This window comes from Elephas maximus, chromosome 2, assembly GCF_024166365.1.
Source record: "Elephas maximus indicus isolate mEleMax1 chromosome 2, mEleMax1 primary haplotype, whole genome shotgun sequence".
Taxonomy (NCBI): domain Eukaryota; kingdom Metazoa; phylum Chordata; class Mammalia; order Proboscidea; family Elephantidae; genus Elephas; species Elephas maximus.
This window is the reverse complement of record NC_064820.1, coordinates 102,119,707-102,145,988: the sequence shown is the minus strand read 5'-3', so window position 1 is coordinate 102,145,988 and position 26,282 is coordinate 102,119,707. Positions and strand designations below refer to the sequence as shown.

Below are 26,282 nucleotides of genomic sequence, written 5' to 3'. Positions count from 1 at the left end.
TTCCTGGAAAAATGTGAATATGTAAGTAATATACAGTTGCACCCCCACGTGTCTGTCAGTTTGTCATACTGTGGGGGCTTGCATGTTGCTGTGATTCTGGAAGCTATGTCCCCAGTATTCAGATACCAGCAGGGTTGCCCATGGAGGACAGGTTTCAGCTGAGCTTCCAGACTAAGACAGACTAGGAAGAAGGACCCAGCAGTCTACTTCTGAAAAACATTAGCCAGTGAAAACCTTATGAATAGCAGTGGAACATTGTCTGATATAGTGCTGGAAGATGGGACCCCCAGGTTGGAAGACACTCAAAAGATGACTGGGGAAGAGCTGCCTCCTCAAAGTAGAGCCGACCTTGATGTGGTTGGAGTAAAGCTTTTAGGACCTTCATTTGCTGATGTGGCACAACTCAAAATGAGAAGAAACAGCTGCAAATATCCATTAATAATTGGAACCTGGAATGTACGAAGTATGAATCTAGAAAAATTAGAAATCATCAAAAATGAAATGGAATGTGTGAACATCAATATCCTAGGCATTAGTGAGCAAGAGGTCATTGAAAAGACAGGAAAGAAAGAAAAGACCAAGATGGATGTCAGAGGAGACTCTGAATCTTGCTCTCGAACGTCAGGCAGCTAAAGCAAAAGGAAGAATTGATGAAGTAAAAGAACTGAACAGAAGATTTCAAAGGGTGGCTCTAGAAGACAAATTAAAGTATTATAGTGACATGTTCAAAGAGCTGGAGATGGAAAACCAAAAGGGAAGAACATGCTCGGCATTTCTCAAGCTTAAAGAACTGAAGAAAGAATTCAAGCCACGAGTTGCAATAGTGAAGGATTCTATGGGGAAGATATTAAACAATACAGGAGACATCAAAAGAAGATGGAAGGAATACACAGAATCATTATACCAAAAAGAATTAGTCAATGTTCAACCATTTCAAGAGGTGGCATATGATCAGGAACTGATGGTACTGAGGGAAAAAGTCCAAGCTGCTCTGAAGGCACTGGTGAAAAACGAGACTCCAGGAATTGATGGAATATCAATTGAGATGTTTCAACAAACAGATGCAACACTGGAGGTGCTCACTCATCTATGCCAAGAAATATGGAAGTCAGCTTCCTGGCCAACTGACTGGAAGAGATCCATATTTATGCTTATTCCCAAGAAAGGTGATCTAACCAAATGTGGAAATTATAGAACAATATCATTAATATCACACGCAAGCAAAATTTTGCTGAAGATCATTCAAAAACGGCTGCAGCAGTATATCGACAGGGAACTAACAGAAATTCAGGCTGGGGATATCATTGCTGATGTCAGATGGATCCTGGTTGAAACCAGAGAATACCAGAAGGATGTTTACCTGTGTTTTATAGACTAGTTGCAAAGGCATTTGACTGTGTGGATCATAACAAATTATGGATAACACTGTGAAGAATGGGAATTCCAGAACACTTAATTGTGCTCATGAGGAACCTTTACATGGATCAAGAGGCAGTTGTTCAGACAGAACAAGGGGATACGGACTGGTTTAAAGTCAGGAAAGGTGTGTGTAAGGATTGTATTCTTTAACCATACCTATTCAATCTGTATGCTGAGCAAATAATCCTAGAAGCTGGACTATATGAAGAAGAACGGGGCATCAGGATTGGAGGAAGACTCATTAACAACCTGGATTATGCAGATGACACAACCTTGCCTGCTGAAAGTGAAGAGGACTGGAAGCATTTCCTAATGAAGATCAAAGACCACAGCCTTCAGTATGGATTGCACCTCAACATAAAGAAAACAAAAATCCTCACAACTGGACCACTGAGCAACATCATGATAAACAGAGAAAAGATTGATGCTGTCAAAGATTTCTTTTTACTTGAATCCACAATTAACAGCCATGGAAGCAGCAGTCAAGAAATCAAAAGACACATTGCATTGGGTAAATCTGCTGCAAAGGACCCCTTTAAAGTGTTGAAGAGCAAAGATGTCACCTTGAAGACTAAGGTGTGCCTGACCCAAACCATGGTATTTTCAATCCCATCATATGCATGTGAAAGCTGGACAATGAATAAGGAAGACCAAAGAAGAATTGACGCCTTTGAATTGTGGTGTTGGCGAAGAATATTGAATATACTGTGGACTGCCAATAGAACGAACAGATCTGTCTTGGAAGAAGTACAACCAGAATGCTCCTTAGAAGCAAGGATGGCGAGGCTGCATCTTATATACTTTGGACATGTTGTCAGGAGGGATCAGTCCCTGGAGAAGGACATCATGCTTGGCAGAGTACAGGGTCAGCGGAAAAGAGGAAGACCCTCAGTGAGGTGGATTGACACAGTGGCTGCAACAATGGGGTCAAGCATAACAACGATTGTGAGGGTGGCTCAGGACCGGGCAGTGTTTCGTTCTGTTGTGCATAGGGTCACTATGAGTTGGAACCGACTCGACGGCAGCTAACAACAACAACAACAACGTACAGTTACATGAATAAAGTTAGGTGACTTTATCATCCTAGTAAATGGGCGTGGAAGTTGTTTTCCTGATAAGTATGTCCTTTAATGTGAAAACATGATTAAAATGCAAAAGGTAGTTTTTTGGGGGGTGGAAATTTGTTGGAGTCAATATATCTGAAAATTTATTTTCGAGAAAGGGGAAGAAAACAGTTGCTATTAGTCAGGGGGAAACCCTAGTGGCATAGAGGTTAAGTGCTACAGCTGCTAACCAAAGGGTTGCCAGTTTGAATCCACTAGGTGCTCCTTGGAAGCTCTATGGGGCAGTTCTACTCTGTCCTATAGGGTTGCTATGAGTCGGAATCGAACCGACGGCACTGGGTTTGGTTTTTTTGGTTTATTAATCAGGGAGTCTCTTCTTTACTCAGAGTTTAGTGTCTGTGTTTGATAGTTTTAATACAAAAACATATCTTCATTATTCCTCCTAAAGTCTTATAAAATAAGAAGTCTTTCCAAGACTTCAAGAGCCTTAAAGTTTGTAGCAAAGAACTATAGCAAGATAACGTTGTGAGACTTTCTCTTGGAGTTTTTTTTCCTTTACTTGGTGTCTTTCAGAAGTGATACCACCACAGAAGCAGAAAAGCTAAATTTACATTGTTATGTTTTGTTTTAAATGAAGAAAATATTGAAGTTGTCAGGTATATCACTTTCCTTGGATCCACAATCAATGCCCATTGAAGCAGCAGTCAAGAAATCAAACAACATATGGCATTGGGCAAATCTGCTGCAAAAGATCTCTTTAAAGTATTGAAAAGCAAAGACGTCACTTTGAGGACTAAGGTGTGCCTGACCCAAGCCATGGTATTTTCAGTCATGTTGTATGCATATGGAAGCTGGACAATGAATAAGGAAGACTGAAGAAAAATTGATACATTTAAATTGTGGTATTGGCAAATAATATCGAGTATAAAAAAAAAATGCTCCTTAGAAGGGACGATGGTGAGACTTCGTCTCATGTGCTTTGGAGAAGTTATCAGGAGTGACCAGCACCTGGAAGACATCATCACTGGTAAAGTAGAAGGTCATCAAAAAAAAAAAAAGGAGACGTTCAATGAGATGGATTGACACAGTGGCTGCAACAATGGGCTCAAACATAGCAGTGATTGTGAGATTGTGAGGATGGCGCAGGATGGGGCAGTGTTTCGTTCTGTTGTTCACAGGGTCACTATGAGTCAGAACCAACTCAATGGCACTTAACAACAACATTTTTTGTTCGTTTCAGTCCAAAATGAATAAATCTTAATTTCAATCATTATTATAAAAAAATCTTAAAAAATACTATTAAATATTTGTGTTAAAATAATGCAGAAAATTACATAAAACTCATTTATACAGTAACAAAGTACTGTACAGATTATGACATGAAGTTAAAAATCTGCTTTCAAAGATTAGAGTTCACTGAGGATTGTGTAATGGTAAATTCAAAATCCAGGGAAAGTTTGAGATTTCAATTACTACCTAGTCCACCATACCACTCAGGTGAACCAGCTTCCCCAATCTTTTCCTGAAGAGACTGAGAGAGAAAGGATGATCTTCTAGGAAATTGTGCTTACTGGGAAACTAAGGATAAGTGAATATAACATGTAGTTTTATGAGTTTTACTATGCTACTGTTTTTTGGAAATGTACCCTTTTTCTAATTACGTCAGTCTTCCTCTTAAAAATTCTTCAATGTGGAAGGATTTTTCTCTTTTATTTTTGGAAAGGAGGTTTAATTTATTTGCATTATATTTGAAATACGGGTGTTTTATATTTGATTTAACTATGCTGAAAAGTCAAAGGTGACTTTTTCATATAAACACAGGTCATTTTCTACCTTGGAATCTCGATTTATGGGCAAAAGGTTTATTGCATTTTAATGGCAGGGCTTTAGCATGCAGCCTGTCTTTGAGCACCAAAATGATAAATGCAACCTCTGATTTAGGATCCTTAAACTTTGTAGTGAGGGCAGTGGTGGTTCAGTGGTAGATTTTTGCCTTCCGTTGCAGGAGACTTGGGTTTGATTCCCAGCCAATGCACACCCACCTGTCAATGGGGGTAGCTTATGTGTTGCTTTGATGCTGAATAGGTTTCAGCAGAATTTCTAAACGAAGACTTCCTAGGAAGAAAGGTCTGGCTGGTATGCAACTTCCAAAAATCAGCCAATGAAAACCCTATGGATGACAACACTCTTATCTGCAAACAGTCTCAGGGATGGTTCAGGACTAGGCGACATTTCAATCTTTTGTACATGGGATCACCATTAGTTAGGGGGCCAACTTGATGGCAACTAACAACAACAAGCTATGTAGCCAAGATTTCATATCTCCATAAAACATAATAATAATGTTGTTAGATGTTTCACTCCAGTATGGAGTTTTTCTTCCTTTACTTGGTTTCTTTTAGAGGTGATATAACTACAGAGGCAGAAAAACAAAATTGCACATCTCCCCTCTATACAAAAGATACTAGCTCATAGCATATACTTAAATACCTGCTCATCATTTTCATCATCTTGACTTTCTGTGCTGTGATTTCTTTTCATATTTTCGCTACTACTCTTCTGCCAATAATAGCTTCTTTCTACTGAAGTCTTATTTTTTGTGGCACTCACATAATATGGGGATTGTTTTTACTATTGAAATCAAAGGACAAAAAGCCAGCTTGTTGACAGGAGGACAGTAATTGCTGTTCAGCACTGATTTCTAGATTATTTAGAGTACATGTGTTAGCCACCTAATGGCAAGTAGGAAAAAATACACCTAAACTTACCTTGGAAAAGCAGCATGAATGTATAAAACATATACTCTATTTGAACGGTATGTAAACCTGTAAGTAATTATGAATTCCATGATATCTCCTCTTCTGAAAATGGTACCTCATTGCCGTGGAGTCAATCCCTACTCATAGCGACCCTATAGGACAGAGTAGAACTGCCCCCACAGAGTTTCCAAGGAGCACCTGGTGGATTTGAAGTTTCGGTTAGTAGCCAAATTCCTAACCACTATGCCACCAGGGTTTCTTTTAAGACACTCATTCTTGTGTTTCACAATCACGCTCTACCTTATGCATGTTTTTAATTCTGTCCCACACTCACTTGTTACAGTAGGATGTTATTTTAAGAAGAAAGGGACCAAAGTCTCCTCTAAAGTTGGACAACTAGATAATTATCCTGGTCAAAGAGTTACACTTATGTGACAAAATGATTTTTGGCAGAGAAATTGTAATGCTTTGAGTTATTGCAATATTTTATTCCTTAGAAGAAGCTTATCATTGATAACTTACTTTAAGGTTAAATTATTCAACAAGAAAATTCTGTTAGCTCAGAAGAGAAGATGTATATGTATTTTGTGAATAAATTTTGTCAGGTCAAACCAAAAATGAAAAAAAAAAGATAATACAATTGGCTCTATCAGGTGGTAAGCAGTAATGGTTTTACACTACGTTTTGTGCCTGTGTGTTTTAACCCAGCAGAGTGAATTTATTGATGGGTAAGATAATAATAATATTATGTACTTTTGATAAATGACTTCAATTATATGAGAAATAACTACTATGATAATATAAAGATATACATGTTGCAATTGACATCCTCAACAATAATGTTCAGAATTTCTTTTTTTTTTTAAAGGAAAGTTCACCCTTTGAATAGTACAATATAGACTATTGTGATGGAGACTCATTAATATATTTTCTGTTACTTGATGTCTTATACCTTTTTTTTAGGGATACACCTTTTAATAAAGATTTTATTATAATTGCTTAGCCTAATTTTAATGAACTCTAAAACACTTTATTCATTGGTTGAGTGAAGCACTTTTTAATCAGGCTCTTGGCAAGGATATTGTTAATTTAAACCAGAGAACACTTTCAACTCTGTACATCTGCAGGGCTTAGTTAGACCTGACACCTTGGATGACACATTCAAAGTGCATCAGTGAAAACCTCTAAGTGCTTTAATTTAAATCATGGTTGAGAAACAGATTAACACATTTTTAAGTATTTCATACAGTCAGTCAGCCATAATTTTAAAAAATGTCATTATTTAACAATTATCAGGCCCTTTTTATCAAGACTTCATATCCTGATAACAAATGATTTTTAAAAAACTGCAAAATCAAAATATTATTGGTTATAGATTCTCTCAGCCATGAGTGACAAAAATGTTTTATTTTGCTTTGTTTTTGGTGCCTCATTTAGGGTTATTATGCATATGTCTTTAAGAAAAAGAGACACATGCATTTGAAGAAAACATAAAAGTATTTTCTTTAATTCTTACTTCACCACCATTTTTGTTCCCATTTGTAAGTACTGTGTCATTTAGAAATGCTCTTAAACTCACCCTCATAATTAAGACTTCTGAGATTTCAAAATGAAGCAATGAGTAGGGGGTGAATAGCAATGAGCAATTCTTTTATAAAAAAGTGCATTTTGGTTAAGCAAACTCCTGAATTTTGTAATTTATAGTAAGTTTATTTGAAACAGAGATATTATCATAATGCCAGTAAATACTTGATTATCCCCACAAAATACATGGAACCATAATTAAATTTTATATTGAGATGATTTTTTTTCTTGCTGCTTTGACAGTCTTTCCCCATAGGTATAAAATAGCATACATTTTTATGTATTCTAATTTATAACCACAGGGATTTGCTGTAACAACGGCATTACATTTATTTGATCTCTTTTGTTGAATTTTTTAAATGTTGTGGGTCCTTCTGGGAGCAAATCCAGATGAGTTGGCACAAAGTGAAAGGACAACAATGTGATCTCAAGCAGAGAATGGATTCCATGATAGCTGTGAGCTAGGTCTAAAATGTTTAATTATGTCGTCACAGATTGGCCTTCGTATTGCTGGTGCATGCTACCAAATGAACCGGCTGATTCCCAAACCGCTTCCTGGGCTGATCAAAGAAAGGGAACTATTATAACTTGGCTCCATGATAATGGAGCCCAGTGCTGGCTCTCATTACATGACCTCTTAATTTTTCACAAAATTAATACTTTTGTGGTTAAGTTGAATTCAACTAGGAAAAGGATATTTGTTGGTTTTAAAGCACCCTAGATATCCACAGTGGACACACACACACACACACAGATAAGATTTAAGGTAAATTTGCTAGAAAAATAAAACACAAAGCAAGCCAGGCAAGCTTCAGTTACAGGGCAGGAGCTCCAGGAGCTGAGACTGTCTCTGGAGCCATAGTTAAATTTTAAATAATTAAAATGATAGTGGAAGTTGCAAAAGGAATCAAGTTTGTGTTTAATGGGTGTAAATGATATGAATGCCTATTTCAGTAACGAAGAAGACAGGAAAATAGCATTTCAGTGTGAATTTCTACTTACTTCACATCCCCGTTTTTAGTAATTCTTGATAGGCTGAGTCAAACTTAATGGAAGCCTTTGGGAGCCAAAGTTTAATAAAAGTGACTGCAGTCTGACTAGGATAATCTATGTATTTATAATTATATAGTAATTTATAAGTATATAATTTATGTAGTTTATAATTATATAAGCAAATATAAATTATTTACTTATGTATTAGATTTTTTTAACCTAATAAATGTCCAAAAGGTATTGATAAAAGGAATCACACTCCTATGAAAACATACTTGTGTAATCAGGAATGCTAGCTAGCTTGAATCTCAGGCTTCATAACATCAAATCTATTGTGAATGTTTTGAGTATTGAAGAATTGCTGAATCACAAGATGTATTCTGTTTAGTGGAGCCCCCGTGTCTTAGTGGTTAAGAGCTTGACTGTTAACCAGAAGGTTGGCAGTTCGAATCCACCAGCCACTCCTTGGAAACCCAATGGGGCAGTTATACTCTGTCTTGTAGGGTCCCTATGAGTTAGAATCAACTCTAAGGCAGCGTGTTTGGTTTTGGTTTTATTATGTTTAATGACCTTTATACATTAAGGCTAATGAGAAAATATTCCTTTCAGTAAATGTTTACTGGCTAATTCTGCTTTGTCTGATGACCAACTCCATAAAGATTTCTATGATTTATTTTATACAGAAAGCTGAAAAAGCAGCATTATGTTCATTTGTTAGAAAATAGACTATACTTTAGTTTTATTTCTCTGAGATAAACAGTACATTTTCCAGATTTTTTCAATTTAAAATCTGGTTAGCTGTCATTCATAATCAGATTTTTCATATTTGAGGAGAAATTTTTTTAGCGTGTCTTCTTTTTTTGGAGGCAAAAAAGTAGGTCAAATAAGATATTTCCAATGGATTTTACTACTTTAATAAATTGGAAATCTCAGTGGAAGTCGTTAGCCAATTCATTATTCAGAATAACTTTAATAATTTTCCCTTATCGACTTAATGTCTCTTTTCTGTTACTTTATAATTTTAGCATTTTAAAAATGGCAGTTTCCCTCACTTAACAACCTCTACCAGATTGAGACTGAAGTGTAACTAAATCGTTACAATTATGATTTAAGATAAGACTTTTCCAGAATTCATGAAGGGTCTATTCTGTTTTTCTTAGTCTCCATAATAAAATCACAACTTTTGTTTAGAAATCATTATCATGATGCCAGGAGTTTTATTATCATTATGTTGTTGTTATTGTCATTAGAAACCCTAGTGAAAGGAGTGCCTTGGCTGGTCTGTTGTGAATTTTTTACCCACACAGAGCAATAAATGGCACAAGGGTCCACAGGAAAATTAAATTGCTTCATTTGAAATAAAGGCCTAAATTTACATGAGAATGTGGGTTGTAAAATTAAATATAAATTTTAGTTGATGAATAATGACAGAAGTAATTAAACATGACATGAAAAGCACAGCCTAGGGACTTGAGTGGATCCAAATGTGGCTAACATTTTTGTTTCTCAGATTTTAACTGGAAACGCTTAAGTCCTAAATCTCAGTTATTAACCCCCCACTCAATCTCTTTTTGCTTTTTGCATAGTAGTCATGTAACCAGGTCAGTCTCCTCTGCATTCCCCTGAAGAAGATTGAAAATATGGAGTTAGTATGATTTCAATATTAGTTTCTTTAAAAAAAAAAAAAAAGAAACCCATTGCCACCAGGTGATTCTGACTCACGGCGACCCTGTAATTCAGGGTAGAACTCTTTAAATCTGGTTAATTATCAAATTCTTAACCTTTACAGGAGCAGACTGCCACATCTTTCTTCTGCTGAGCAACTGGTGGGTTAAAACTGCCAACCTTTCGGTTAGCAGCTGAGTACTTAACCACTGCACAACCAGGGCTCCTCTTAGTTACCTTAGTTACCTTAGACCACCTAAAAACCACCTAAAACTTTTAATGAATTAGTATCTTGAATACTAAACAATTGTCTTATGTACTATAATTACCTTAAGTCTAAAGCCAAGATTTTTCACATCCATTAAAATTGCCTTAACACATTTTACATTAAGATAAAATACCGTTTGTTATATAACACTTATTATTGACTCTTAGAAATCATTTGTGTAAGATTTTAAGCAATAATTTTAAAAATATATTTTAAAATTTTCCACATTTGCTTAACTAGTAAAGAATTGAACATAAAGTATAGCAGAAATTGATGATAGAAAAGGAAAACGGCATATTTTCTGAAAGCTAAAATGACGTTCTTTGAGTTAGAAATTACTATAGCATCAAAAAAAGGCGGCAGCCATTCTATCCAAGCTTTGTGCCTCAATGTTCAAATGTAAGTGTACTTTTTAAGGATTTTTAAGAACTGGTGTGATAAAGCTTAAAATGTGGCAGCTCAAAACCATAGGTGTAAATATAAATGAATTATAACTCTGTAGTGAAGGTAAAACAATGTCTTCTTAAACTAAAGACTTCCTGACAACTTCTAACATTAGTCATACTACTTGACCAAACTGTATGCAAGTAACTTACCGGGAAAATGTAATTGACTTTTTTCATGTAAAAAGCCCATGCAGATTGCATAGATGATCTCTGATATAGTTCTAGTTCTAGACTTGAATGATTTAAATTGATGAACACTCTAAATTAGGGTGTTCATTATTATTTTCTAATATGTTTTTTGGTGTTACATTTGGAAGGAATATGTGTCCTTAGCCAAATGTCACTCTGAGTGACTAAATCAATCAACATATTTATTGAGCACCTACTGTGCATTAGACATCAAGTGAAGCGCTGGACCACTATGACCTTAGTTCCTAACACAAAATTATGGAATAATCAAATTAAGTTGCAAAACTGCCTCCTCTTGATCACAAAGGTTGTTACTTTCTGATAACTCTCATCAGTTTCCCATAACTGACACTCACAGAGAGAATGCAAAACATTCAAGGAAGTAGACAATTTAAATATACTTTTTAAAAGTGGGTGACTATCTTCTTGATTTTCCAAAGTTGAATTGGTTTCACTTTATAAAGTTTTGAGGATTAAGTAATAAAATATCCAACCTTGAATCTGTTACTTTATTTTCAGCCCAATAGCCATGTTTCTCAGTATCTGTTGCTTTTAAAAATGATCTTTGGGGAGGGACCCCAAGTTAATAAAATATATTATGTATCATATTATACTATATTGTATTGTATCACATTATATTAGCATAAAATTAGAACATTTTTCATAAGAAACCAAATTTGACTAGGCACACGTTTCTAACTAAACTTTCTGCTATCATTCTTTAAAAATGCTCTGAGGTTCTATGGTCCCAAACTGTTCTATTAAAAGGAGAAGATATTTTCCGGTTTATTTCAAAACCTTAAAATATGTTTAAAGAGTTCTACCTTTAATAAAATGTTAAACTTGAGATATATTAGTGGACAATTAAGAATATAGAGGTAAGTGGGATCTGTTTTTAAAAATTACAGAAATAATCCTCTCTAAAATTTAATACCACTGATGTCAGATATGAATAAGACAAAAAATTTAATTTATTCAAGGGAAGAAAACATATTGTTTAGAAACATCCAAAGAATCTGCAGGAGTTTATTAAGAAAACGTTTTGCATCCCATTTTGGTGAGTGGCATCTGGGGTCTTAAAAGCTAGCGAGTGGTCATCTACGATGCATCAATTGGTCCCAACCTACCTGGAGCAAAGGATAATGAAGAACACCAAAGACACAAGGAAAATATTAGCCCAAGAGACAGAAAGGGCCACATAAACCAGAGACTACATCAGCCTGAGACCAGAAAAACTAGATGGTGCCCGGCTACCACCAATGACTGCCCTGACAGGGAACACAGCAGAGAGTCTCTGACAGAGCAAGGGAAAAGTGGGGTGCAGAACTCAAATTCTAGTAAAAGGACCAGACTTAATGGTCTGACGGAGACTAAAGAGACTACAGAAGACATAGCCTCCAGACTCTCTGTTAGCCCAAAACTAAAACCATTCCCGAGACCAGCTCTTCAGACAAAGATTAGACTGGACTATCAGACATAAAATGATACTCTTGATGAGTGTGCTTCTTGGCTCAAGTAGATAAAAAAAACAAACAGGAGACTAAATGGGAAGCTTCTGTCCAGAGGCGAGATGAAAAGGCAGAAAGGGACAGGAGCTTTGAATGGACACAGGAAATCCGGGCTGGAAAGGAGGAGTGTGCTGTGATGTTATAGGGAGAGCAACTAGGGTCACATAACAATGTACGTATAAATTTTTATATGAGAAACTAACTTGAACTGTAATCTTTCACTTAAAGCACAATTTAAAAAAAAGAATCTTTAGTTTATATGATTTTTTGTTTTGATTTTGTTTGGCTAGTTAAGTATTTTCAAAAGCATCTCAAAGTTTAGCTAAATATTTGTTTGTTTTTAGGAACTCTCAGAAAATGAAGTGGTTGGATCTTATTTCTCTGTGAAGTCTTTCTTTTGGAGGGTAATGTCTAAATCCTTTATATTAATATTCTTAAGTTTTGGTTCTGGATGGTAATTTTGAAAGTTAAGTGTGAATTAAGAAATTCACTTTTACAAATAGATTCTGAGATATATTCATTCACCTTCTTTATTAACTTCTAAGTCATCTAGGTGATTGACTATTTTATTTCTTCATTTGTAAAAATTAAGAACCTCTTATAGTTAACATATTGCTTTGAAGTGAGTGCTTTGTGGAACCAGGCTTATCTCCACTTCTTAAATAGCTTTTTGCAAAAATCTTTTCTCTGTTTTCTTATGACTCACAAATATGGTGAATTCATCATGTTCACTCCTTTACCAAGAGAGTGGAACCCAGGGGTGTCCTGTGTGGAGTTTGTTCTGTGTGCAGTGAATGTGCAGACTTCATTGAGAAGGAAGACTCGCCACCAGGACCAGCTCCATATAACGAATGCTTCTTCAAGGGCTTCCCTTTCAAATGGCTTATCTTCTCAACATTCTTCTGTCCACCTTGCTACTAACAAATGAGTCTTCCACTTACCAGGGTTTTCCACGAGACTGTATTCATCCTCAAATATTCTTTATTAACCTTTCTCAATTAACCTTTCTCAGCTGTCTGATTTCTTAATAACAAATAAGCAATTTAAAAAGATAACTTTTTGGTATCCAAGGTACAGTGGTCTAATGTCTTTTTCCGGGCATATGGTAAGTGACAAACAAATTGAATCACAAAGACAGCACTTTTAGGGGTCGTTTAATTTACAATTTAGGAAACTAAGGCCCAGCGAAGTGATGTCATTGCCCTGGAGTACCCAGGTGGTGTGATCAGAAACAGTGTTTTTTCTTTTTCTGAATGGCATAGAAATAAATGTTTTGGTAAAGACTTAAAATAGTGGCGTTTCTCTTTGGATTGGTAAGGAATAGGGAAGCCTTTTGTAAACAAAACTGCCCCCTTAGTTTGTCTTGATTGACACCCTTTTAAATTCCTCTTGCGTTTTGTGACCCTTTCCTCAGCAGCTCCTTAAACCATCCATGAATGGATGTGTTTGAGGGCCGTGAGGTCCCTGTGTTTGATGTTGGATTTTTCAAAATCAGAAAGTCAGTGACCAAACCTACTTCGGAAAGTATGATCTTTCATATTCACATTCAAGGGTCGCTCTGAAAACTGACACCATTTCTCCTTACCCAGGAAGTATTGGTATTCTGACAAACTTTCAGAGAAGATGTATTTGAAATTTTCAGACATGCAGAAAACCCAAATAGCTCAGATAAAATCTTATGCTTTGTGAGCTGAATAGAATGTGATTTGGAAGAAAATTTTATCAAATTATTTTATAAGGATCCGTATATGTGTCCAGGAGATAGCCACAACGTTACACTGAGCAAAAATGAATCCTGGTGAGAAAGTACTCAGCCGGAACGGCGGTGCTACTTGCTATGTCTTAATTTTCTTTAGAGCAAAATAATTAAAAGAATAAAGGGATACAGGAATATTCTAGTTTTCCAGAAGCTTAACGCTTCGAATACATCAAAACCCCATATCTTAGGATACAAAACAAGAAGCAATGCATATACAGTTACCATGCTTCTTATGAAAGCAATAGAAATTATGTGAAATCAAGTTGGATTACTCTGATTAAATCAGAATTTCATTAAAGAATTTTAACTTTCTATTGAAAAGTGGTGACTTTATGCAGTTGTTTCAAATATTTAGTGTACTTAAGTTTCTTCCCAGTTATCTCTATGTAGATTCTGATGACTCAAAGTTAATGGAATAAACCATCTTATAAGAACATTGTAGTGAATTAAAGAGAAATTTTAATATTTTTAAAGTGGAGGAGGCTGGGCTATGCCAAGATACCTAATATAAAAAAAGGAAAAAATAATCATAATACAAAAGCACAGAGGGTGCAGAGAACAATACAGAACTCAGAGTTATGTCAGAGCACCCCTTTATGGTGGGGTCAAGCAAAAGCATGGTTGAAGGAAGACACTGTAGACTAAGGAAGAGTTATTGTTGTTGTTAGGTGCCCTGGAGTCATAGAGACCCTACAGGACAGTTTAGAACAGCCCCATAGGGTTTCAAGGAGTGGCCGGTGCATTTGAACTGCTGACTTTTGGTTAGTAGCCAAGCTCTTAACCACGATGCCACCAGGGCTCCTTGCTTATGATCCTGTGCACAGCTCAGCTCTATATGACGTACACTCATTGAAACGTCCAGGTATCATTTCCATGTGGTAGATATGCAAGAGTCTCAGAAAAAAAATATTTGTAACATTTAATTAAAAGTCTCAAAAAGAGGATTCTACAAGTTAAACACAGGCCTCTTTATTCCTTTACCATAGAATTAATATAATGGTAATGATTTTCTATTAGTGTATACTTTGAAGAAAGATAGTAAAAGCTTAAGAATTGTTGCTTGCCCACAGTTAAGGTTGGAGAGGTAGTTCAAAATCTAAAGTAAACATAAATACCTTCCTGGCACCATAAATTGCATCAAGAAGCAATAGAAATAGGAAAGAAAGTTTAAGGATAAAAAAAAAAAAAAGCAGGGGAATTTCTCTAAGGATTATAGTGCCAGGGAATCATCTTCTAAGAAAAAAAGAATCGAATCTTTATTATTAGATGAGACACTTCAAACTAGGCTGGACAAAGCACTGGGAGGGTTTTCCGTGAAGGCAATCCTTCTTTGAGAGGATGGATGGACTACAGAACAAATCTACTTGTTGGACTTCATCATCCTGTTCAATTCACTGGAATAAACTCAGTAGGAAAAGGAAGATAGAGCCTGTCTATGCCTGGGTTTGAGCTCATAATTGCTCCACGCTCCAGGCTTTGCAGCACAAAACAGCCCTTCTAGGCTGCCATTATCTCTTCTTTGTAGTGTCTTGTGGATCATTTGATTAAATAAAGGCGTACGCACCCGGTGCTGAAAATAGAGGAAAGGGCTGACTCCACACACGGCTTATTGTAAACCGACAGCGATGTCTTTCACTCCAGCTTCACAGTGCCTGGGTCTCATTTGGAAGGATTAGGTTGCGCACAGGTAATAAAATCCAGGGTAACAAAAACCAAGGATTATTCGTACGTACCAGGGAGAGGATTGGCATGGCCGGGTGGTCCTTTGCCCCAAGTTAAGGCTAAATAGATTTTTTATTTTGGCTTGTTTTTTAGTCAGGATCTATCTAGAATAATATGAGACAGTGATCCAGTTTTTCAAGGAATGTAATTAATAAACTTTATTAACTAGAATTGGAATATAGAGGTGTTCTCAATTTTTATGCCAGATTCTACAATTACCCCCAATTCATTAACAGACATTAGACTATGATTTATTATAGAGTACAGTTAAGTCTCATATGCTTTATATGAACCTAACAGTTAGGGTTATTACCTGGAGTTATTACTGCCTGCCTTTTACTTCCTCTAAGCCTTTGATTAGCCTTTCTCAACAGTCTGTACCTAAGGATATATTTCATCTAAGCATAACGTAAAACATTTCCACAAATCCTATATCAATTAAATCCTTTTTTTGTATCATGGACTTCTTAGGCCCCATCAAAAAGATGAGATATGATGGATTAATCGTGGATTAGATATGGTGGGGAAGTGGTATCAGTAATGCCAGATTCTGATCTCAGCTTTGCAAACATCTAGCCATTTGGCTTTGAGTGGGGATTTATCCTCTCTGTGCCTTAGTTTCTTTACCTTACAAATGAGATGCTTGTTGTGAAGAACACCTCCTTGAAAACTCCAGCACTTAATAACTGCCCCAAAAGTGTGTATTTCCTTCTGTGTGATCAGCCTTTCAGACTGGACTAATCTACTCTTCCCTATGGTTATTAGCACTGAATATTCTCATCTCATCATGATACCATTGGTCCAAAATATCTGCTCTAGAAATCTCCTAATACAAATTTCAGCTCCACCATGACAATTGCCCTCTAGTATTTCTTGCTCATCTGTATCTTTCTTAACCCATCTCTTGCTGCTTTAGGCTTTAAGAGTAATAGGTACTTTGGGTTGGTTTCTTGTTAGCAAGGGCAACCAAGGGAAGTGTTATGTGGGGCAAAATCTCTCTGTTACTGTAGAGATAGCTCTGCAGTGGTTATGAAAGATTTACACGGGGAATGTAAGGTTAACATCATCATTGCTGTTATTGCCTGTTCATGAAACATTTATTCTTCTGGAACCTCTCATATTTTTGATATTAGAAATGGTCTCCAAAGAATTTTGAAGCAGTGGACTTGGGCAAATGATTCTTTCCATGATTTCTCTTGCTATGTTTCTTTCTCTGCCACATCTATTAACAAAAACCTGAAACCACTTATGCAGGATCCATCACCGTATAACTTCTGGGATTTATTTTCTTGACCACTGCAGCATCAGGCTGCTAAAAAAACTAGTGGCGGGCAGCTATAGGATACTGCATTGCATTTATCATCCTTGTACTACAAGACATTTTCTGACAGTGACTTGAGAAGCAAATACATTTTTTTTCCCAAAACAAGTATTTCGACGAGTTATTCTAATGCTAATTGAAATGAGGGGTTGATAGTGGCACACAGCTTTCCCGTACAGCTCTGACCATTCATTTCCATCCAGACATGTGGCAGGTCTGCTCTTCCTGTCCCAGGCTTCTGCAGAGCAGAGCTTCAGCGTCCTTATTGCCAAAATGCACAAGTAAGTTCAACCATTCAGTTTGTTTTTCTGAGCTTGCATGAGCTGTGACCTCTGAAGGCTGACTTTACTGAAAATCTGTTTCCTATCCTAACCTATTTTATACATGAGAAAAGGAATTAAAGTCTTGAGTTCTTTTTCAAGGAATGGTGTAACTAAACTAATATTCTACTATTAGACTGGCTCACCAGTTCTAAAATCTTACTAAAAATGCATGTTATTGACTAATTGCCCCAGACTTTGAAATTTATATTTTTACCTGGGATTTGTTGTTCTTTATTGAATCTGAATCAGAATGAATATTCCTTAAGAGAGTGGATCTCAAACTTTGGTGTGCCCAAGAATCACATGGGACACTTGTTAAAAATGCAGATGCTGCTCTACTCCATAGAAGGGAATCACATCCAGCAGGGTCGGGCCCACTAACGTTTGAGAACTACTCCCTTACAAGCTTGAAGATGATTTCTTCTTTGGCGGTTGTGTTTCTTTGCTTCAAAGCTGGGTGTTCCTTTTCTTTCTTTCTTTCTTTCTTTTTTTCCTTTCTCCCTTCAAATAGAGTTCTGTTTCAACAAGGACCAAGTTGAAAACATTACCTTAGGTGAAAAAAACACCAGCAGTAATAAGCTAATTTTATTGAGGGATGTCGTGGACTTGTTTAATACAACTTGCTCTTTAGGTGCTCAATAAGTAATTTTCGGTTGACTGATGATTCATACTTTAAGAAGTATCTATTATTAGATGCACTGTAATTTTTAGAAAAAAAATTTTCATAGAGGAATGACCTAATAAATTAAGCAAACATTTCATAGTGTTTTTAGTAGGCTCCTACTTCTCCCTTCAAATGTTCCAAATATCCTGACCAGTCTACCTCCCTAATTAATAAATTAAGAAGCAGAGGTAAGACTTAAAATAACATAAATAGTATTATGCCATAGAATGGACATATTTACAGTTATATTAATTAATAGTAGTTATTAGAACATAGGAAACCCTGGTGGTGTAGTGGTTAAGTTCTACGGCTGCTAACCAAGTGGTCGGCAGTTCAAATCCTCCAGGTGCTCCTTGGAAACTCTATCGCGCAGTTCTACTCTGTCCTATAGGGTCGCTATGAGTCGGAATTGACTCGACAGCAGTGGGTTTTGGATATTAGAACATAGTGGGAGAAAGATGTGGCAGTCTGCTCCCATAAAGATTTACAGCCTTGCAGACCCTAAGGGTTAGTTCTACTCTATCCTATAGGATCGGTATGAGTTGGAACAGACTCAACAGCAATCGGTTTGGTTTGGTTTGGTTTATTAGAACATAGGAGAAGGCCTGTGTATATGCACCACATAACCTTTAAAGCAAAGATTCTCACACTTAAACATGCATCAAAATCTCTTGGAGAGCTTGTTAAAACAGAGTGCAGGGCCCCATTCCCAGAGTTTCTGATTCTATCCATCTGTAATGAGGCTGAAGAATATGAATTTCTCACAAGTTCCCAGGTAACACTGACACCATTGGTTATGGACCACACTTGGAGAAACTTGTTGTACAGAGGAAGGAAACTTTTTAAACAGACCAACAATTAGAAAATGTCAGTGAAAAGTGCCTTGAAGATCATCAAAACTAGTGGCTTTCAAAGTCTTTTTTTTTAAACCTGTGGGATTCCCCACCTTCAATGAGATCCCTGGAACCTTGATTTATAAAATAGATAAAAGTAGTAAATGTCTCTCTTAGACAGGTTAAAACATCATTGTTTATAGAATAAACTTTTCTCTACACAGATCTTCCTGACACACACACACACACACACGAGTACTCTTAGTATGACTGTCCCTGGAGTGAACTCTGAAAAACCATAGATAAGAAAAGCAAAGCCCAGAGAGGGAGCAGCCCACATTATACAGCCAGCAATTGCTAGAAAAATGCAAGTGGATATTTGTACTAAGCACTTGTCTTTTGTACTATTGGTAGCTGAAGTTTATGTCTGCTACCTTTACCGTATAATTTTATTTCAGGTTTAGTTTCTAATTCTTCACATTTAGACCAAATATTTATCTGTTTTATGACTGTACAGTTACTTAGTCAAATTCACATATGAACTATGGAGTACGTTTTAAGAAAATTGTCATTTTTAACAAAAATTATTGAAGAAGGAAACTCTTCTTAATAATGATACCTGGTTAGTAAGTCTTTGGAGCTCCCCCCTCCTTTTTTTTTTTTCTTTTCTTTTAACCTTTTAAAAGGCAGGTCACCTTGATTCCAACATTCATTAGCTCTGTTTTTGTGGAAGAAATTCTCTTCCTCCTCATCCCCTTCTAGTTTCCCATGTCACTTTGGAAATGTTCTCCCAGGTTATAGAAAAACATTTTTATAACAACTGATGGCAGGAGGTAAAACCTCCATTCAGTTCGTTTTATTTCTGTGAAAGCATAAAGGATCCCATAGAGAGCATTCTTTCTCTTCCCTAGTCTTTAAGTCAAGTTCTTATTCTCATGCAAAAAGTGGGAGGAGCAAGCAAGTAAGGGTTTCAGACATGGTACTATTAAAAAACCAAACTCAGCATTGCTAACTGAAGACTCTGTACCTAACTATTATTTGACTAAGGAGCCCTGGTGGCTCAACAGGTAAGAGCTTGGATGATAACTGAAAGTTTCGTGGTTCAACCCACCAGCATCTCCGAGAGAGAAAAGACCTGGCAATCTGTTCCTGTAAAGATTAGAGCTAGGAAAGCCTATGGGACAGTCCTACCCTGTCCTATAGGGTCACCATGAGTCGCTATCGACTCCATGGCAAACAACAACAACAACAAGATTATTTGACTGAGTGCAGCATATGACTGACTTCTCCTGCTTCTAGAAAGTACATGGAATATGACAGTAGGTATATTATTCAACAAGCTTAAATATTGTAAGTATAAATATATGTGGTCATATAATAAAAAAAAAATGAGAAAGTGGTTTCATGTACTAGCTATGTGGGGAAAGCTAAACTTGAGTATCAGTTCAAATATAAACAACCCACTTAACTGGAAAGGACCCTTTGACAACATTTACTTAAGTCATGATTGCCTTTAAACCTGAGGGAGTCCCTAGCCTGAAGATCTAATTTGGAAGAAGCTCAGGATTAAAGATTAGAAATGCTGGATTCTAGTCACACATCCATCATTTATTAGCCCAACCTGTCAGAATCTCAGATTCTTTATCAGTAAAATGGGGATAATAGGCCTTACTTTTCTGCCTCGTAAGGTTTAAACCAAAACAAACAAACAAACCCATTGCGATCAAGTCAATTCCAACTTATAGCGACCCTATAGGACAAAGTAGAACTGCCCCATAGGGTTTCCAAGGAGCAGCAGGTAGATTCAAACTGCTGAACTTTAGGTTAGCAGTCAAGCTCTTAACCATTGCATGACCAGGGCTCCAAAATAAGGTTTAGTAAAATCTAAATAACGATATGCATATATGCACTTTTGAATTCTAAAGCTATAGGGTCACAGAGTTGGAATGGAATCGACTTGACAGCAATGAATTTGGTTATATAAATGGACAGCTTTTAACTCCTTGGTCTTCACTAAGAAGATGATTTCTTCTCACTGGCCATAAAATTTTTTGTTCTTTCTTTCTCTGGCACTCGTATTTCTTAACAAAAATTTCAGACCCAAAGTTTAAAACCTGATTCCCTAGACTCTGCTGGTAGAGGCGATCTCAACAACAGAAATGGTGAAATAAATAAATGAATAAATTGCACACCAAAATCTATATTGCATACATAATAATAAGTAGCATACGATAGTAAGTGGCATGAAATTATTACATAATAATAAGTGATATAAAAAAAAAAACATAAAGACCACTTGGCGCAATGAATTTCAAACTATTAATGTGGGAAACCCTTGGTTCAGACAAAATCCAAGGTGGAAACCCAGTGTATAAGACAGATGGGACCAGAGGGGTTCCAGCTGAAATGGGGCCTTGGGGCCCCTGTGGACCTTGTAGGCGCTTCATGAAATGCCCATTGTGCTTCAGAACACAGTTGAACCCTGCTCTTAAGCTCATAGGGGTGAGAGGTACAAAGTCTTGAGTTGGTATTAACAAGGCACAGCCACCAAGCAGTGCTGAAGATTTGCTGTTCAACAAGACAGGGAAATATGTGATGTGATCTGAAAAGATTTCCATTAAAATTTTTAAAATCTTACAAGTATTGTCTTTTGAAGAATGTGATTTTAATTTTCCTAATAAAACACTTTGAAATGCATGGCTTGATGATGCCAGATAAAAATGGCAATGGCATTACTATGGTATTAAAAAAGGTAGGACCTCAAACTGGAGGAAGCGTTGAACAAAGTAGGCTGTAATTTTATAATGTTAACATAGGAGAGGCTAAGCAAAAAATAAGGCTAATCCATATTTTGAAGTTGAGAGGAATGCTGAATTTCTTCATGAAATGACTGCAAGTGAAGAAAAGCATGCTTGATATTTTGAAAGAATAGCAAATTTTATAATACTGTTCAGTGTTGAATCCCAGATTGAAAGGATTTTAACATTTTAACTACTGCCTCTGACTTGCTCTTTATGCTATTTTGCTCAAAGAGATTATATGGCCATTTTTAGTTTTGACTTGTTAATTTTTTTAAAAACTGATTTTGTGCACTGGCTTGACTATTGTGATTTAGAATTTAGCGTCATAAAAATCATGAAAGAAAATATTCAAATACTGGCATTAGAAATAAATTCAGAAACATATCTACCAATATAAATCACGTATGTAATTTCAAAAAAATACTAAGTATTTGTGATGAAAGTTTCAGGCAAGACATCTTGCATGGGTATATTGATTTTGTTTTCTGGTTTATGGTACCTTAAGCAGTTCTTCAGTGAGGTGAAATTCAAGTCTGTCTTTCCTAGTGTGACAAGAAAAAAGTTTTTAAATTAACTGAACAGAATTTGTAATTAATCTTGCAGCTAAAAACCCACCTGTAAAATCCATTTATAACATGAAAAAGTAGATCTTCAAAAGCTTTAGTAATTACAAATTAATTATCACAGTGTGGATGAGACCTTTGATAGTTATATTTATTGTATGCATATTTTTACACAGGCATATGTGACACATGCAAATATTCTCTGATATCCTTAAGTATCTACATCTTGTAATTTTAAGAGTAGAAACGTTAGACTGTCTTTATTTTGAGTGCTCATCTCTTTTACACAATAACCTTAAATTTATCTTAAGATGAAATTTAATAATAATAAATTAATATTATTAATTTATGACTAATGACTAATAATTTCATGAAATTTCTTTATTTTTGAAAAAGGGTAACTTCCATTTTTTTTAATTGTTGCAGCAAGGATAATGCCAAATGAGGTATTTTGGTTTAAAATACGGTATGCTAATCCAGTTCTCCTTTGCCAAAAGTTTCAGACCCAAAGTTTACATCTGTCAGATCTACACAGAAAATCGCATCTTTGGAGAGGAATAGTCAGTATCACTTTGATTGAAGGACGATCTCTCAAGGCAATGGATTCAAACGGGTTGAGTGACCCCTATGTGAAGTTCCGCCTTGGGCATCAGAAATACAAGAGCAAGGTAACCATATCTCTGTTGTATTCCTGTCTGTATTTGGAAGGCAGTGGTTGGTTAATAGCCATACTTTGGGGATGAAAACACTAGATAATTTTTAAAAAAGTAATAATAGTTAATAGAACTTCTTTTGAATATCAGTGTCAGATAACATAACCAACAATTATATTGCATTTCTTACTTTATGGGTTATGTGACCATGAGTAAACTGCTTAACTTCTCTATGTCTCAATATCTTCATATAGAAAACAAGAATAATAGTAGTACCTAGCTGTTAGCATGGCTATGAAAATTAGAAAAGAAAAATGTGGAAAAAACATAGGTCAATGTCTGGCATATAAAGTGCTCAAAAGCATTGGCTATTATTATTACTACTCCTACTAATACTAGTATCAGTCTTGCCAATAGCATTATTTTACATACCAAAAGTCTTTGTGTATCTCTCTGAGTCATTTCATTCAAACAGCTCCTGTCCAGAAGCAGGACAAGAAGACAGGAAGGGACAGGAACTGGACCAATGGACACAGGGAACCAGGGTGGAAGGGGGAAGCATGCTGTCACATTGCAGGGATTGCAACCAATGTCATAAAAAAAAATACGTATATAAATTTTTGAATGAGAAATTAACTTGAACTATAAACTTTCACATTAAAAAAAGAAGCCAAAATTTCTACTGTCACTTACTAGCTGTTTACCATAGGGCAAGTTACTTAGCCTCTCTCTGTCTAAATTTTCCCATCTGTTAAAAATGATGTCTACCAAATAAAGTTATTCAGAAGATTAAATGAATATATGCAATGTACATAAAGGGTTTAGGACACTGCCTCACCTGTCCATAACAAGTGCTCAATAAATGGTAGCAGCAAAAAAAAAAAAAATATATTGTGTAGTAATAATTAGTAGCAATAATATATTAATATTATTTTATTATCGACACAAGTAATAATAATTAGTAAAAGTCATAGTAGTTATCTTTTGGGCACATGTCTTATATCGGTCGTATCCAAATATAACCTCTTTAATGGTCAGTTTTAATAGTTGATCTTCATAGATATTCATGATATTCATAGATAGTTTGAGACAACTGATTACATTCCAGTATTAAAGATCACATTCCACTCTGATGAAATTCTTTCACCTTGGTGTCATTCTTTTTCTGGGTTTTTGATAAATGCCTGCCTAAGTTCCTTCTGGCCCAGGAAGTTTCATCAGTACTTAAGGTAGTTAGAAATGTAACAGGGCTGATTCATTAGCAAGCAGTGAGGACTGCTAGCTTGCTGATTGTTTACCTCGTTGAGTGCCCACATGGAAAGGGAAGACATGATTTCTGACATGAAGGAAATCTTGTAGGCACGGTCTGATTACCCAGTAAGCAAGGTAAGCACTGGCTTACCTGTGATTATTTGCTAATCCGTAGTGAACAATTTCACATGGGTTTTACCACATCTGTGAAACTGTGGCGAAACCCATGTGAAATTGTTCACTTCTTATTAGTAAGAGAGCACAATTAAACCTGTGATTACCTTGCTTACTGGGTAATCTCCCCCATCAGGGATTGATTCTGTAGGAAGGTGCTGTCCGGTCGGGAGAGAGATTTCAGCCATACCTAGAAGTAGAATCTTTAATGTGGTGAAAAAATGTGAAATTGTTCACTACAGATGATCTGGTAAGCAAGGTAAGCACCACGCTTACCTTGCCTATTGCATAATCCACTTCTGCTTATAGGGAAGACAACCCTGAAAAAGAAAACTGAAAAGCTAGGTTGTATAAGGCCAAATAGGTAAGATGGAACACTCTCCAAAAAGCCGTAGTAGTTCATCTGAGCCCCATTACGAGGCATTTGAATTATCATAGCGTTCATCCAGTGCCATTCATATTTTTTCTGCCATGGGGCTTAATAATGTACTGGGAAGAAGCTATTGATTCCAAAAATAGGTACCTATGACCACTTCTATCTTTTCCTTTACCAATTAACACCATTTCCATGTTCTAGTAGGCTTAAAACATTACTTATTTTTATAGTTCTGCTCTTTAGGTATGAAATATAAAGCCCAGCTATGGACATGTGTCTCTCTTTGATCTTTCCTTCCATGATCTATTGCTGATTAATTTCAGATTATGAACTTTAAAAATTGTGATTCATTTGCATTACCTTTTCACATACCATACTTCATTGCTTTCAAACTCTTTACATCTGAAGATCTGTCTGTCGTTCATTAAAAAGAGAAAAGGGCACTGGATGCCCCCATGCTAAGAAAGAAAGACCAGGGAAACAAATATGAATTTTGTTTAACCCAATGGTGGATGGAATTTTAAAGCACATCAGTATAGGTTGTTTTGTTCACTGATCAGATATCTTATTTTGAAACTTGAAGTTGCAAAATTATATATATATATATACACACACATACATGTATATATATATAAAGGAGCCCTGGTGACGCGGTGGCTAAAGAGTTTGACAGCTAACTGAAGGTCGGCAGTTCAACACACCAGTGGCTCTTCGAGAGAAAGGTGTGGCATCTGCTTCCGTAGAGGTTTATGGCCTTAGAAACCCTATGGGGTCACTATGAGTTGGAATCAATGACAGTGGATTGGGTTTATACATATATATATATATATATATATATATATATATATATATATATATATATATATATGTATGCATGTGTAACCTCCATTTTACCTTCTTATGTAATATGGAGGTTTTATATATATATTTATAATTAAATATATTTATTAATCCACAAACATTTTTTGAACATGGTTTTGGAGAAAATTCTGAAGCTGTAGTCAAAATCTTGAGTTAGTGTGTATATACCGAAACCTACCCACCAAACCCACTGAGACCTAGTGACCTTAAATTGGCCACTTAAACACCAGGACTCAGTTTCCCCACATAGAAAAAGGGGTGCTACATCACTGCTAGAACTCTGAGGAAAAGTTTACCTGGCCACCCCAAAGTTACTTACTTTTTCCTCATGCTTTCACGGAACTTCATTGTCTGGTTTGTACATAGTCAGCTCAGAATTCCAGTGTGAAAGGGGAGGAAGAAAAACTCTAGGAACTGTCACCTTCCTCTGTTATGAGATGAATGACTATGACTTCTATGTTTTTATAATTATGTAAAAGAAATGATAGTATCTGAGTGAACTATTTCATTTATAGGCTATTTCCCTTTTCTGTATAATTCATTTCTCTCACCTGCTATTCAGGATGACTAGGAGATGCCTTTTGATTTTCAGGACACATCATTTAGGATCCTTTCAGATAATATTCAGTAAAGATGCTAGAAACCCATTTTGATAATGTCTGGGTCTTTTGTTTGAACAGCATACTAACATGTATTTCTAGGTAGTACCTAAAGTTTGATTTTGTGTCCCAACTTAAAGTTTTCAAAGACTAATATTGATAAATTTTTTATGTTTCCAGATTATGCCAAAAACTTTGAATCCTCAATGGAGGGAACAGTTTGATTTTCATCTCTATGAAGAAAGAGGAGGAGTCATTGATATCACTGCATGGGACAAAGATGCTGGGAAAAGGGATGATTTTATTGGCAGGTTTGTGCAGTTTTTGCTTTCATTCACCTTAGAGAGGGTAGATTTTGTTTAAAAAAAAAAAGTTTTGTGTTAAGTCTGGCTATTGTAATTGATCTTTACTGTTTTGAAGGAAGAGATCTCACCATGGTAAGGCAATGATACTTGGATGAACTGAAAAGTAGATTTGAAGACTGACC

At 36.0% G+C, this 26,282-nt stretch overlaps 1 protein-coding gene across 9 annotated transcripts in view; it reads left to right on the top strand.

Moving 5' to 3' along the window:
* MCTP1 (multiple C2 and transmembrane domain containing 1) overlaps positions 1–26,282 on the top strand; it is a 610,169-nt gene that overhangs the window by 373,812 nt on the left and 210,075 nt on the right. For 3 of the 9 annotated variants that reach the window (XM_049868316.1, XM_049868309.1, XM_049868379.1), the window contains 4 exons: positions 12,240–12,299; positions 16,901–16,978; positions 22,379–22,549; positions 25,976–26,106. In XM_049868316.1, coding sequence (XP_049724273.1) covers positions 12,240–12,299; positions 16,901–16,978; positions 22,379–22,549; positions 25,976–26,106 — 440 coding nt within the window. The remainder of the gene's footprint in view (positions 1–12,239; positions 12,300–16,900; positions 16,979–22,378; positions 22,550–25,975; positions 26,107–26,282) is intronic. The other 6 variants (XM_049868369.1, XM_049868360.1, XM_049868351.1 and 3 more) reach the window with 3 other exon arrangements.